The 14,620-nt window shown below is 45.3% G+C and overlaps 3 protein-coding genes across 3 annotated transcripts in view; 1 reads left to right on the top strand and 2 right to left on the bottom strand.

Annotated features, from left to right (window-relative positions):
• srsf5a (serine and arginine rich splicing factor 5a) overlaps positions 1-2,892 on the bottom strand; it is a 57,856-nt gene extending 54,964 nt beyond the window's left edge. The window contains exon 1 of the mRNA XM_060925074.1: positions 2,879-2,892. The gene's annotated coding sequence lies outside the window, so the exon portion shown is untranslated. The remainder of the gene's footprint in view (positions 1-2,878) is intronic.
• Positions 2,412-5,017, top strand: cdkn3 (cyclin dependent kinase inhibitor 3). Its single transcript, XM_060925075.1, has 8 exons — positions 2,412-2,624; positions 2,754-2,836; positions 3,336-3,391; positions 3,463-3,507; positions 3,597-3,819; positions 3,932-3,963; positions 4,039-4,142; positions 4,468-5,017. Exons 2-8 carry the CDS (start codon positions 2,754-2,756, stop codon positions 4,558-4,560), a joined length of 636 nt encoding a protein of 211 aa, XP_060781058.1. The 5' UTR covers positions 2,412-2,624; the 3' UTR covers positions 4,561-5,017.
• A 513-nt stretch (positions 5,018-5,530) lies between these two features.
• Positions 5,531-13,856, bottom strand: cnih1 (cornichon family AMPA receptor auxiliary protein 1). The gene is made up of 5 exons (XM_060925079.1): positions 13,702-13,856; positions 10,224-10,292; positions 7,796-7,908; positions 7,512-7,655; positions 5,531-7,085 (listed from the first exon to the last, which is right to left on the bottom strand). Exons 1-5 carry the CDS (start codon positions 13,780-13,782, stop codon positions 7,058-7,060), a joined length of 435 nt encoding a protein of 144 aa, XP_060781062.1. The 5' UTR covers positions 13,783-13,856; the 3' UTR covers positions 5,531-7,057.
• Positions 13,857-14,620: the final 764 nt, after the last annotated feature.

The raw sequence follows: 14,620 nt of genomic DNA on the forward strand, positions 1-14,620 counted from the left end.
TTTGTGGCTGCAATGTCCAATACCAGCACATGCTCTTGCGGTGTACAGAGTAGTGCTGGATCAGTCGGTCAGACAAATCAACACCTCCCTTATGCTCATTATATCCCACAGGCACGGGATGGAGCGGTTACTGTCCTCTGCACAGTGCTTCCAGAGGACGCCTGGTGGATTGTAGAGCAGACAGTGACCTCACGTGTCCATCCACTTCACAAAACCCAGTGGACCATCGCGTATCCACCTCACAGAGCATCTCGGAGCATTTTTCTTCAGAGCGTTTGAGTGCATGTTAGGACATTCTCTTCTGTTATCCCTGTATGTGCCACATGCTCTGATATTCAGGCTAATCCAACGCCGTGACTTCCCAGTGAACACAGCGGAGTCCATGGTGTAGCCATTGCTGCTGTCGGCCAAAACAAAGAGGTCGAAACCCCACTTGGTTGACTTTGTTTTTTAGTATTGCATCATTCCAGTAGGTGCCTTCGTCACCAACAGCCTCTCATCAATGGGAAGGTGCTGCCTGGGATGGTAAAATGCTTGGCAAGCATGTTTGATGGTGTCCAGAAGGGGCTTCAGTCGAAACAGGTGGTCATGATCTGGTGACCCTTTCTTTCTGTCATTCTCAGCATCTTTCTCAGGCTCACTTATGTGGATGTTCCAAGATATCACCCAGTGCCTGTCCTGTGTCATGACACTGGCTGGATTCTTCCAGTAATCCCAGATACTACTCAGTTTAATCAATGCAAAGAAGAACATCAGTCCCACATACCTGAAAAACTCCTGGACACTGAGGTCAGTCCATGGATATTTTTTGCCTTTTGAGATGTTTTCAGCAGCTTTTTCATGTGTGTTTTGACACAGGGTCAGAGCTGTGCCATCACTGAAGAACAGTTTGAAAAGATCCAGTGGTTTGCATGTTTTGCTTGAGTTCAGTTGATGTGTTGATGCTCTGGCGGTCTTGCTGGGATGAAGCTGTTTGGATCTTTGTCTGTTTTCCAGGATGTGGCTGAGGCTCCCTGCAGTGAAGATCTGGATCTTGTTCTGCTCTGGAGTGATGAAGCTCTGGCCTGGTCAGGAGAACCAGGGGTGGGGGGCAGAAGATGTGCTCGTCTCTTCGTTCTGTTTGTAATCATCATCATTGTAAAACAATAAAACAAATGGCAAATATTAGATCATGTACATCAGACCAGGAAGTGTTTTTTTTTTTTTTTTTGTATTTCACATCTCACACATGAGAACTAACTTGTCCAGAAGGGGCTTCAGTCGAAACAGGCGGTCATGATCTGGTGTCCCTTTCTTTCTGTCATTCTCAACATCTTTCTCAGGATCACTCATGTGGATGCTCCAAGATATCACCCAATACCTGTTAGTTACTTAATGAATGAGAAACTGGCGGCTGTGGATAGCCTAGTAAACTAGACCCACCCGCCTAGCGGCCAAAAATATTTTTGCCTAGTGAGTGGGTCTAGCCTTGCACCATATAAACAAAAACACCCCGGGCATCAAATCGTGTCCGCCAATCACAACGCAAGGTTTTTGTTTGGATTCTTTGGGCAGGCTTTTGCAGGAGTGACGACAAAGCTGCGCGACGCTGGAGAAAGCACAACAGGAAAGATGGCTACGGCTAGTGAACAGCGCGCGTTTGACTCCGCTTTGGAATCAGTTTTAGAAGAATTAGACTTGGAGTTTTCGTTGAAACATGAGCAGGAAGAGGCTCTCCGCTCATTCCTTTTCAAGAAGGACGTTTTCGCTGTTTTGCCGACCGGCTATGGCAAAAGTCTGATCTACCAGCTGGCTCCGCTCGTAGCCAAAAGGATGGGGCTAGTTTGTGCAGTACGAAGAATTAATAAACAGCTTTGAAACATTACTTTTTGATTGTTTCTTATTTTCCCGTTATTTTAAATTTAAGGGAAATTATCTCACCAAACACCACTAAATAAAAACTCTCAAAAACAGTTTAAGCAAACCCTTGAAAAACACTTGGAAAAAATGAGTATATGTGGTACAGACTCCAAACTTGTGGTCATTATCTCCAAACTTCTTAATATCTAATAATAGGTCAGAGCGTTGGCCTATACGCACAGAGACAGTTTGAAAGACAGCGGGTTGTTCCTTCTACACCCGTCGGAAATGTCTACGGATCGAGGCCAGACTAAATATTCACATTTAGTCTGGTTTGCCAGGCGAGGCTGTGGACGCAGCAGCTCTGGAATCAGGTTCCGAGCGAACCCTGCGCAGATCTGAGTCCGGTGGAACACACCTCGCCTCCTCACAAACCACGTGGGCAACACTGTGTCTGTCGTCATCACAGATTCAGCCAATGGCTATGCAAGTACCACAGAGTGGGCGGTGAACCAGTGTCGCTCTGTAATCTGATTGGCTGCCTCGTCCTGACTGGGCTTTTTTGAAAATTAACCATCAAAACAGAGCAGCGCTGCGCGAGGGGCGGAAGAGCTCCGCGCTAATGTCACTGCGGTGTTAGCATTATTAGCGATTTGTTAATATTCGATAATAGTTTGTCGGGTTAACTTAGTGCATCATTAGCCAGTTAGCTCGCACTGCGTTCGAGCCTCATTTTACCTCAGGAGGTGTGGAAGGCTAACTAGCTAACATCACCAGAGCTGACTGTGAGAGAGAGAGACAGCTACATGCTAACAGGGCTAATCAGTCAAACTGCTACACTAAATGTTTATTAGGAATTAATCATTAAAACTCGGATAAAGAGCATTAATATAGAGGCGGTTTTCTGTCTGTAGATGATGCGGGTCAGTGAGTTTGATTCCTCTGATGAAGAGGATGGAGGTGATGAAGAGTCTTGCACTCCTCTACAGATCTCCTGGTGAGGACACAAATAATCCCTCACACCTCTCAGAGTGAACAGCTCACTGCTGCTCCTCATAAACAGAGTGAACAGCTCACTGCTCCTCCTCACACCTCTCAGAGTGAACAGCTCACTGCTGCTCCTCATAAACAGAGTGAACAGCTCACTGCTGCTCCTCACACCTCTCAGAGTGAACAGCTCACTGCTGCTCCTCATAAACAGAGTGAACAGCTCACTGCTGCTCCTCACACCTCTCAGAGTGAACAGCTCACTGCTCCTCCTCATAAACAGAGTGAACAGCTCACTGCTGCTCCTCACACCTCTCAGAGTGAACAGCTCACTGCTGCTCCTCACACCTCTCAGAGTGAACAGCTCACTGCTCCTCCTCATAAACAGAGTGAACAGCTCACTGCTGCTCCTCACACCTCTCAGAGTGAACAGCTCACTGCTGCTCCTCATAAACAGAGTGAACAGCTCACTGCTCCTCCTCATAAACAGTGTGTGTGTGTGTGTGTAGGTTGTCGCTGTCGGTGGTTGAATGCGCACAGTTCCTCGGGATTTGCCCTTTACCAGGTAAACACACGACATTACTCTCTCTGTGTGTGTGTGTGTTGGTGAATTTAATTTCCATCTCGTCCTGTCAGGATGCAGATATAAGGACATCAGGAGGAACCTGGAGAAAGACGTGGGCAAGTCCATCTGTCTCACACACACACATACACACACACAGAGAGCTGAGGAGGAGGTTCCTGGAGTGACTGTGTGTGTGTGTGTGTAGGTGAGCTGTGTGCGCAGGGTGTACAGGACGTGTTTGTGCTGTGTGAGAGGGCGGAGCTGGTGCGTTACAGAGTGCCGTGTTTGTTGGAGTGTTACGCTCGGAGTGGACTCAGCGTGCATCACCTGCCCTTCCCTGACGGCGGCGCTCCTGAGCTGCACCACTGCACTCGCATCCTGGACGAGCTGCAGCACTGCTTACAGACACAGCGCCGCACCGTCATCCAGTAAGTCCCAGGGCGTGGGGCCAGTTACACACACCCTGCCCGAGTCTGGGGAAATTTTATTATTATAATGATAACAGCAGCCATAATAATGTGGTGTGTGTGTGTGTTCCAGCTGTTACGGGGGTCTGGGCCGCTCAGGACTCAGTGAGTGTTCCTAAATTTCTTGTGGGGGGTTATATGAAATATATCTGAGTGATGCACTTTTCCGGTGTGTTGCAGTTGCTGCATGTTTGTTGCTGCAGCTCTCCGTCTCCATGACTCCCACGAAAGCCATCGAGATCCTGAGAGAGCTGAGAGGAGGTGGAGCCATTCAGACAGTCAAGGTCAGGCCACACCCCTTTATTTGTTTATTTCTCTCCGAAAGTTCGAGATTATTGTTCACTGCACACACACTCACTGCAATCCAGCTTGGCTGCCCTTCCCACTGATGATGTCACAGCTCATATCTGATTGGCTGAAAGCATGCATGCGGTCGATGAACTCATTAATATGTACCCTATGTTAATGGCTGCTCACCCAGGTTCACTCCCAACAAACAGGATGTGTGTTTCATCTGACTATGACATCATCAGAGGGAGGCCACACCCACCACTGCTTCTTGTTTGTTCTATTGTTGACCTTCCCCCTCGTGTCCCTGTTCCTCCACAGCAATACAACTTCCTGCACGAGTTTCGGGAAAAGTTCGCAGCTTATCAGGAAACCAAAGAGTCCACAGCCTCAGAGAGATCTATCTCCAGATAGCCCCGCCCCCAAACCCTCCATCTTTAACCATCATTTAATGAGGATATGATGAGTCTGATCTCGAGCTACACCAATATTAAACTTTCACATTATGGGATTGATTTTCTTTTTTCCTAATGAATGTGTGCTACAGATGACGTGTCTGTTCCCCTGGAGTGGAACTCAGGGTGCCAATACTTGTAAACTGTGCTGTAGTTGACTGTGTGCTGCTGAGTTGTGTGTGTGAAGTGGAGGGACTGAGACAGGGACACGACCCTCCACTTCCTGTTGCATGCTGCCCCGTTCACACAGACATGCTTTATAAACGAGGATCATGATGTTCAGTCTGCAGTGGGTTTGTACAGGAACGCTTTTGTCATGTCTCATTTCTGTTTTGATTTTGGTGTTTAACAATATAATAAAGGAGGCATTTATACTGATGTGGGATCAGTTCAGTAAAAATGCTGATCCAATCTGATTCCTTAGAGTTGAGTGTTTAATCTCATCTCATTATCTGTAGCCGCTTTATCCTTCTACAGGGTTGCAGGCGAGCTGGATCCTATCCCAGCTGACTACGGGCGAAAGGCGGGGTTCACCCTGGACAAGTCGCCAGGTCATCACAGGGCTGACACATAGACACAGACAACCATTCACACTCACATTCACACCTACGCTCAATTTAGAGTCACCAGTTAACCTAACCTGCATGTCTTTGGACTGTGGGGGAAACCGGAGCACCCGGAGGAAACCCACGCGGACACGGGGAGAACATGCAAACTCCGCACAGAAAGGCCCTCGCCGGCCATGGGGCTCGAACCCGGACCTTCTTGCTGTGAGGCGACAGCGCTAATCACTACACCACCGTGCCGCCCACGAGTTGAGTGTTAATAAGTAATTAAATTAAATGTGAATAAGAAGCTAAATGTGTGGCTGTATCTGAAACATCTGGAGAACACAGGAGCCAGAAACAAAGCCAATTTCAGCAGAGAGGTTTAAGAACACTGGATCTCTTTATTGACGGATCACATGTGTCTGATGTAGGCTGATCTGCAAGGTGAGATCAGATCATTGTGTGTTTTAATGCTGCACTCTGTTACTCAGAAAGATGTTTTTCCGACCTGAAGGTCTTCCAGTGCTTCTACTTAGAAAAACACAGACGCAGAGCACAGTCCTGTGTGGAGCGTGACACTGAATCTGTAAGCGTATAATGTGGAGTGTGGGCATGTCGTCGTGATGTCAGGGGTGTCGTCGGGCGTGCGTGGCTGTACGTCAGAGAGGGTGAGGTGGCAGTCGCCTGATTCCTCGCTGGGAAGTCGGAGTTGAATTTTTCTGAGTATAAAGGACTGCAGCATTAACACAGTCACATGACTGGAGTGTCATCCAATCAGGGGAGAAGTAATGAAGCCCAGGAGAGGAATGAGAAAAAACACCCATGGTGGCATCAGGAAGTTTCACTAAAACTCTGTAAAGTTAGGAAAAGCCACCATTTTGGCTCTGTCTTCAACAACAGAAGTAATGGCTGTGTTCCCATAGTCCTTTTTTTTTGCTTAGGAAGGTTCCTAACTGAGTGAAATGACCTGGCAGTATTGCAGTGGCAGCTATAACTTTGTCTGTTCCTCCATTCTTATGAATTCCCTTCACCTCATGACCCTTTCCCATGAGCTCAAAGCAAAAGTGGTGAGGAAAGGAAAAGGGACATCAATTGTCTTGACTGTTACCAGAGCCCACATTCAGTCAGACTTCTTCCACAGCACATGGCCTTCATTTGAGACACAGCCAGGACAGCTGCCCCCTTCCCAACTCCTCACCCCATTTAGCTTTTAATGACAGAATTCTAAAATACCACTAACAGAAGAATGAGAAACAGACAAAATCAAGTGACTTAAACAGGCACTACCCTGTCTGTCTGGCGTTTGGGTTTGAGACACCACCGCTGAATAAAGGTCAGGAAGAGAACATGATGTCTGATCAGCTCACCTACTAGAACAGCATTAGCACTAGGGTTTAGGACAGAGCCAAAATGGTACTGACCAAGGCTTTAGGTCGTCATGACAAACGCCACTCAACACCTGATCACATTCTGATCCTCGCGAATTAAAGAACTCTTTAAAATCAGTTAAAATTTAAAACAAACTAAAGAAACACTACACCCTTCTCTCAGATAATCACAATTACAGAAATGAAATGCACACAAAAGTTGGCACAGAAACCATCATGGGGACATTGTGGAAAATAAATCAGTATGAAAAAGAAAAACTTTATTTCACAAAAAAAAAAATCAAAAACAGCACTGCAGTGAAAACCTGGGAGTCGATAGTGTTCAAGTTCACAATGTACTCACTCTGTGTGTGTGTGTGCGTGCGAGTGAGATGAAGCACTGCTGTACTGATGGCCAATTGCGTCCTATACATTGTCCCTGCTCAGGGAGTCGGGAACAGAGTCCGTTTGAAACAGAGCCGCACTGAGAGAAGAGAGATGGCCGAAGTCCAAATCCACACTCAGGTGTGCGGTGTAGAGTTTAAGAGCTCACCAATACGTAGATCATCCTAAAAAACACACACACAGTTTCTCAAACACAGTGCTGTGCAGAGCAGTAGATCAAAATGATACCTGGACATTCACTAGTACGTGATTTGGGATGGAACCCATGACAGTGTTAAGTGGTTGTGTCCTCAATCACATAATACCGACTTCATTATTCCTAACCACTACAGGCTGTCCCCCAAACCACCACAGTGCTGGAGTAAAGAGCACGTCAGAAGTTTGAGACAGCAGGAGCGTGCACAGTTGTCGTGGTTCCAAGGAAAGATGCTCAACACTTGACTAGGATCCAGATCACGCGCACCTCATCCACATCACGCTTCAAGTGGTTTGGGAAGTCACACACACACACGTTCATACTGTACTAAACTCACACACCATCTGTTCAATGATTAGGGTTATCTCCTGTGTGTGTGTGCACACGCACTGACCCGTAGAGATAGTAGAAGAAGGACAGCAGGTAGAAGGCGAGTTTGCACCACCCCTCCTTCTGACAGTATGCCAGGATATCAGCGTTCATGATGGTGGTAGGATCGTAGAGACCGGGGCCGCTCATCACAGGGCGGGTCGTGTACCTGCAACACACAAATACTACATCAGCTCAACACTTGTGTCTCTTTTTTTTTTTAATAAAAATGTATGAAACATCCAACCCTTATTCAGATTTGTCCTGAATCAGCACTGTGATTGGTTGAAATGTGAAAACCCCACCCACCTGTAGACATGATAGGCCAACAGAGGCATGTTGAGAGCAAGAGTGAGCCACTCAGCAGCACAGAGGAACATCACGCAGAAGAAGACATGGATCAGGTACTCAGGCAGCACCAACTGAAACACACACACACACCCCTTTGTTACATGTGGAAGCAGTGGAAGTGTGAAGAGTAAAACAGTGAAGTGCCATAAACAAGCTCCGCTCTCTGATGGAGGAGGTGGAGAAAGGGGAGGAGTCATGCTGTGGGCAGGGCTACAAGTGAAGCGTGTGTCGATAAATGCGAAGCATGCAGGTCATGTGTTGTGAAATCCTTACACACACACACCCATCAAACACAAACTAAAATTAACAAAGTATAATAAACACTGCAGCAGGACGAGTGTAGAGCTGCTGTACACACTTCATACATCACCCCCCCCCCAACCATCTCATCTCTAAACTGCTGATATAAGGATAGATCTGCCCATCTGCCATCCCCACAGGTGCTCCATACTGAAGTAATCAGACCTCTAATCTGCCAACACACACACATTATTTAGAGATGAAAGTGGAGCAAAGAAAAAAAATCCTGAACTTTTGAAAGTCAAACTAAGATATTTGGGGGGGGGGGGGGGGGCAAAGTCCCCCGAAAACATTTTAACACGCAAACCCCTGCATTCTAGTGCATTTTAGTATTTATTTTCACTAAAACAAGTTATAACTTTTAAGCCTTTTTCTTTCATGTACATTAATGATTAACATGTCAAAAATATCAAATTTAATTCCCCTAGTTAACGAGTAATTTTCAGGAGTGCGTTTAGAAAACGCGGTGATTTTCCTGCTACACAGTTCAGTACTTTGGGGGGAAAAAAAAAAAAACAGTTGAAGGTAAACTCAGCAAAATCCCAAAACAGTGCTGTCAAAAAGTAAAGGTCTGTTAGAGTTTCTAAAGCTTTCAGGTTTCAATGTTGGGGACGCTGAGCCTCGTTTATCAATCTTTTAATAGAGCTGTGCGTTTGCATAAGCTAAAGTGAGCTAAACATTTCCAATTCAGATTTATGCGAGTTGAAGTCAGTTGTTTACATTAGTTCATATTGTCTGTAAATTTAAACACCAACGAATACCAAATTTCTCATGTAAATCAGGGGCGTAGCGAGGATTTTTCAGGTGTGTGTGTGTCACACACTGACTGGCAGCCTGAGTGCATTATGTAACAAAACATAAGTTACCATTGCTAGTTTTAGGCAGCTTAGAAACCATCTCTTCCATTATTGCTGTTTCTTCCACATTTTCTTGATGTGTTCTAGAAACGGCACTAAAACTTGCTTCGAAGCCACAAAGTGCAACTTTGATGGAAAAAAAAAAAATATATAAATTGCTTACCTCTCTTCACGTCGAGGAAAGTTTTGCTTGTTTTGACATGGCGAATTATTAACACAAGGAAATACTTGTAATTCGCAACTAAATAGACCGCAGCTACACTGGCAGCTTGAACATGCTTTCTCGTGCGATTGTGTTGCGCTTGCGCAGAACGGTGTCAGTCCTGTGCGCCTTATCACATGCACCTAAAGGCGCGCCTAACGAGCTCCGGCATGCGCGCCGTTAACAAAGAACACCCGTCTTTAATCAATGAGCTACGTTTGGGCTATTTAAGGACCACGCCCATGCAAGGACGATGCGAAGTATTACGCCGCGTCTAGGAACGCGAAAAATCCGAAAATAAATTTCTCCATTCGGAAAACCAGAGATTTTCAAGAGTTTTGTCAAACATCTGGATTTCCAGGTAAATCCAGAAGACTTTCATCTATAATTATTCTCCAAATCTGTGTCTGAGCCACCTCAATTTAATACAAGATGAATGAAGACAAATATAAAGATTAACGCAAGTAGATTAGAGCTCTGCCACTTAAGAGCCAGTCACCCACCGGGCACCCCCACTCCTAGCTCCACCCAGTCACTGGGCAGCCCCGCCTCTTCACCGTTATTAAACTGGAACCAATCAGACGTGTTTCAGGTTTGTTCTGAGAATGGACTGTGTGTGTACCATGCAGAGTGAAACCACAGATGAGTGCTGCATGCTCCGAGTCTCTGGATGCAAACCACACGGCATGCTGTGAGCATCTGCACATCTTTTCAGTTAACACCTGGATTTCTTATCGCCCTCTCTCTCTCACACACACACACACACACCTGATCTGTTGTACCAACCTTCAGTGCGAGCCTGACTCTCTTAATCTTTTTCACCCTCTCAACTGTCTGTGTGTCGATTAGAGACAGAAAAGAGAAATAAAAACGTAGACAGAGGAACAGAAAAGAGGGTTAGTGTGGAGTGTGTGTGTTTCTGAAAGCCGGCACTCACTGAAGATTAGCACAGGCATTATTTAGTGCAGGCTAGTGACCAGTCAGAGTGCAGTACGGCATGCTGACGCGTGCGCGCACACTTACTCACCGGGTTGAGTGTGTTACACTGGTCTATAGGATTCTTGTAGTCTGTCTTCAGCTCATCAAACGCAATGATCTGTAAACACAACGTTGTTTAACTTTACAAAAACCATTTCATCACCGTGATCTTCACCATGAAGGAATTATTATTATATACCATTTTTAAAGCCACATATTAAACAGTTATATTTTACATTTTTATTCATTTTCTCCCCTTTAACATAAACACTTACTGTAATTCAAAATGTCCCCCCAATATAAATAAATAATTTCATCACACATTTGGACAAATTTCTTGCTCCCAGTAGTCCATTTATTGATATATTATTTGATTAAAATGACACAGATATGATGAGGGAATGTTCTCACTTTGGTGGAGAAAAATATCAAAGTCAAAACTACAGCGTTGTTCAAAAACACAGTGAAAGAGTGAGATGAGGTGTCTGTTCCTCCAGAACTCAGAAAATACAAAAAAACTACCCTCACTACATCATGCAAACGTGTGATATACAGAAATAGTGTCTCTCATCTCATCTCATTATCTGTAGCCGCTTTATCCTTCTACAGGGTCGCAGGCGAGCTGGATCCTATCCCAGCTGACTATGGGCGAAAGGCGGGGTACACCCTGGACAAGTCGCCAGGTCATCACAGGGCTGACACAGACAACCATTCACACTCACATTCACACCTACGCTCAATTTAGAGTCACCAGTTCAGGCTTTCGTCTAAACGGGGACACAGGGGCGCTGCGCCCTCTTACTCTCGGCGTGCGCCCCCTTACCGACTCTGTGAAAACATCCCAGCAACACTACGTGACAATGTGTCTGATCATCAAATATGTTATAATTGCTCCAAAAATATTCCAATCATAGTAGATACACCGCCAGACGGTGCAAAAACAATCCGAATTGGCGTTTTCCAGATTGAGGCGCCATGTTGTTTAGTTGTTTACTTGTCGCGGCTGCTCTCGCGAGATTTGACATGGGTTACATACAAGGTCAGCTGACTTGTAGAGCAAGATTTCTCGAGACTGAATGACCTTTCACCCACCGGCGCGCGAGCTTTTGACAGAAGTAGTTCGCGAGTTGTTTTTGTTGACACTTGGGCATTTAAAGATGTCACCCCACGGCACGAAGCGGAAGAAAGCCAAAGACTGTCCGGGGCAGAAGAAGATTACTTCTTTCTTTTTCAATGTTGACAGACAATTTGTTACAATTTCCCTCTCAGATAGCCTCAGAATGTCCCATTGGAGCATTTTTCAAGGGCTTTGCACGGCCGGGGGGGGACGACGAGACACAACCGGCACCATCTCCCCCCCTCCCGCTTCGCTCCCTCACCATGGTGAGCGCCCTCATACTAAATTTTTCTAGAAAAAACCCTGCAGTTAACCTAACCTGCATGTCTTTGGACTGTGGGGGAAACCGGAGCACCCGGAGGAAACCCATGCGGACACGGGGAGAACATGCAAACTCCGCACAGAAAGGCCCTCGCCGGCCACGGGGCTCGAACCCGGACCTTCTTGCTGTGAGGCGACAGCGCTAACCACTACACCACCGTGCCGCCCCACAGAAATAGTGTGTGTTTTAGGAAATAAACCTGACAATAATATACAAATCCATATTTAAATATATTCAAATCCGATATAGACATTAAATGCTCCGTTTCGGAAAAAACAGAATTGAAGTGAAACATTGAAATATAAATAATACAGTTCTATCAGATATGATGTATAAATGTGTATATTATAATAAATCAGTAGCTCTTCCAGCCTGGGCCTCAGACCTGAAGGGAGTTTACTAGGGCTGTAACGATATGCGTATCGAAATCGCGATACGCAGAGCCACGATCCGTATCGCGATACAAGAAGGCAGAATCGCGGTACACCCTTTCAAACTTCTCAGCCCAAAAACAGAGGCGCTTCCAAACTTCAATTTATGAATACTTTACTTTTTATTTAAATTACATTTTAAACTTACTTAAATTACTTTTTTTTTATATCTATTAGTAAAGTCGTTTTTTCGCCGACCTGTGACAATCTTCTGCGAGTCACGCAACGTCCACACTCGCCACTGGCAGAGCATTCGTTTCTTTTAAGCGGTCGCCATTCTGGTTGCGACGCGGGGAGCGAATCTGTAAACAAGCAGCTCATTGGCTGGCTAGGTGTGCCACAAGCCAATCACAATCACTTGACCGGAAAGGCATGCAGTGTTGCCAGATTGGCTGGTTTTGAACATATTTTGGGGTGGAAAACGTTAGCAATATCTGGCAACACTGAAGGCATGTCTGCTTGGGCGGAAGCCTTCTGCGGCAGTTACATTTTGACACGCGAGCAATGTTTCACCATAAAAATTCCGTAATTTCCATCTGTTTTCCGCGATCACAGAAAATCATTGGCCCTATGAGAGTGAGACAGTGAGAGAGCCACCCCTGTACACCCACCCCCCCCAAAAAAAAATCTTAACGGATTTACACGATTTGGAAAAATGACTTTTTCAGAACCGAAAAAACCAGAGCTTCCGGCTCAACAGTATTATTTTGAGAAATAAAACAATCTTTGGATATACATTTGTTCATGTTTGCATACATATTACTCATTCTCTGCAGTGGTCTGAATTATTTGTTATTAAATAGTTAATGTAAGTAAGTAAATGTTAATAAGTCAAATTTACTACTTTAAAAAAACATTTAAAAAAAATCGTGGGCGTATCGAATCGTGGGTCAAAAATCGCGATACGAATCGAATCGTGAGTTGGGTGTATCGTTACAGTCCTAGAGTTTACAGTCTGAGGAAAAGAGGTGTGTGTGTGTGTGTGTGTGTGTGTGTGAGGAAACGGACAGATTTATAAACTCGAACTTTATCAACAGAATGTTCCAGAGCTGCTGAAGCAAACTGAACAAAAAAAAATTAATAATTTCGATCAGATTTAAAAGGTTTCTAAACTCTCATTATTCACTGTGTGCGCTTTATTCAGTGACAAGATCAAACTCTTTATAAAACCCGTATATACAATATATTCAAATAACATTAAATTAACTCATGTATTCTTTTTTTTTTTGGGGGGGGGGTTGAAGACTAGACATTAAAAACATGCTTTTATTTTATAATAAACACGAAGCTAAACCGCTAGCATTAGCAGCCAGAACTCACCGGCTCAGGAGTTACAGATCAGCGGTTAGTTCGCTTCATTAAACCATCGACATTCACTGGGGTGAAATCTGACAAAAATCGTGTCTGATTCCATTATAAACCATGAAAATAAAGAAATAACGTGAAGAATGACGGATGAATGCGTTAAAAGTCGCAGGCGGTCCGCATCCGCACTTCCGCACTCACTAGCACAGAAGGAGCGTTCCAGCGCGCGCTGAGTGACGCACACTATGTAGTATGCTAGTGTAGCGCGCGCGCGTTCACGCGAGCCGTTCGGCCACATCACTCAGCCGGTTCACTCACTTACTTCACATTTTATTCATTTTATTTTACTTACGTGCCAAATGGCGAAGAAGATGAGAGCCGCCGTGAGCAGCAGGGCGAGCATGTAGCAAAAGGCCGCGAATGTGAACGCCATATTTGTTTTAGCAGCTACACCGTTAGCTATCCTGGAGCTCGCTGGGACAACCGTTGTCACCTCACGCCGAAGAGCACAACTGCGCATGCGTCAGGGTGCAAGGGTTGGGCGTGTGGACTGAGTGCGCGTGCGCGGTCTCTTGGTCGCGCAGCACCGCTGGATTTTAGTTTTGATGGCGATCACGAACATAATCTCGCGAGACTTCGAATAAACGTTCAACTCGGAATATTTGCTGTTTTGTAATATTAATTAGCGTTCTTGCAAAAGCACGCCATTGTTCTTCTTAAGTTTTATTTTTATTATTATTCCGTTTCACCCGTTTTTTGGATCCACTCCTCCTCCTAGGGCTTTCGAGATAGAGACACCGTTCCAGCGCTGAAACGCAGGGCCCGGTCTGGAACGGCGTGCTTGTTTTCAGCTTTTGGATCGACACACCTGTTCTCTCGTTCTTGTCGTTTTTCTGTCATTTTTTTCCCATAGAGAATGAATATGGCTCACGAATCGAATCATCCTGCTCGGACACACTTCATCGCAGACGCACCAAACCTCATGTGATACCTCTGGCCAACTCCCCAGACACGTACATGCATTCGGTTCTGACCCGCACTCATATTTTCCTTTCTTTTCATGCCCCACTTTTTCATCCATTCACTTCCATTCATTTTTGGCCCCATTGAAAATGAATGGCGTTTCGGGAAAAAAGCTTTCACTCTCCATCAAATTTTTTAACTGAGTGACCAAACTTCAAGAGACTTCATATGATGCCTCAGAGCAAGTCCCCACACATATCCGTCCCCTCATCTGAGACCTGCACTCATCTTTTTCTTGGTTTTCACAC

Source organism: Neoarius graeffei, chromosome 7 (genome assembly GCF_027579695.1).
Source record: "Neoarius graeffei isolate fNeoGra1 chromosome 7, fNeoGra1.pri, whole genome shotgun sequence".
Taxonomy (NCBI): domain Eukaryota; kingdom Metazoa; phylum Chordata; class Actinopteri; order Siluriformes; family Ariidae; genus Neoarius; species Neoarius graeffei.

Coding starts and splice junctions, on each gene's coding strand:
- cdkn3 (XM_060925075.1), top strand. CDS start 2,754: ATGATGCGGGTCAGTGAGTTTGATTCCTCTGATGAAGAGGATGGAGGT. Junction 3,392..3,462: donor CGGGATTTGCCCTTTACCAG/GTAAACACACGA, acceptor TCGTCCTGTCAG/GATGCAGATATAAGGACATC. Junction 4,143..4,467: donor GAGCCATTCAGACAGTCAAG/GTCAGGCCACAC, acceptor GTTCCTCCACAG/CAATACAACTTCCTGCACGA.
- cnih1 (XM_060925079.1), bottom strand. CDS start 13,782: ATGGCGTTCACATTCGCGGCCTTTTGCTACATGCTCGCCCTGCTGCTC. Junction 10,293..13,701: donor TCTTCTTCGCCATTTGGCAC/GTAAGTAAAATA, acceptor TTGTGTTTACAG/ATCATTGCGTTTGATGAGCT. Junction 7,909..10,223: donor AGTGTAACACACTCAACCCG/GTGAGTAAGTGT, acceptor TGTGTGTTTCAG/TTGGTGCTGCCTGAGTACCT.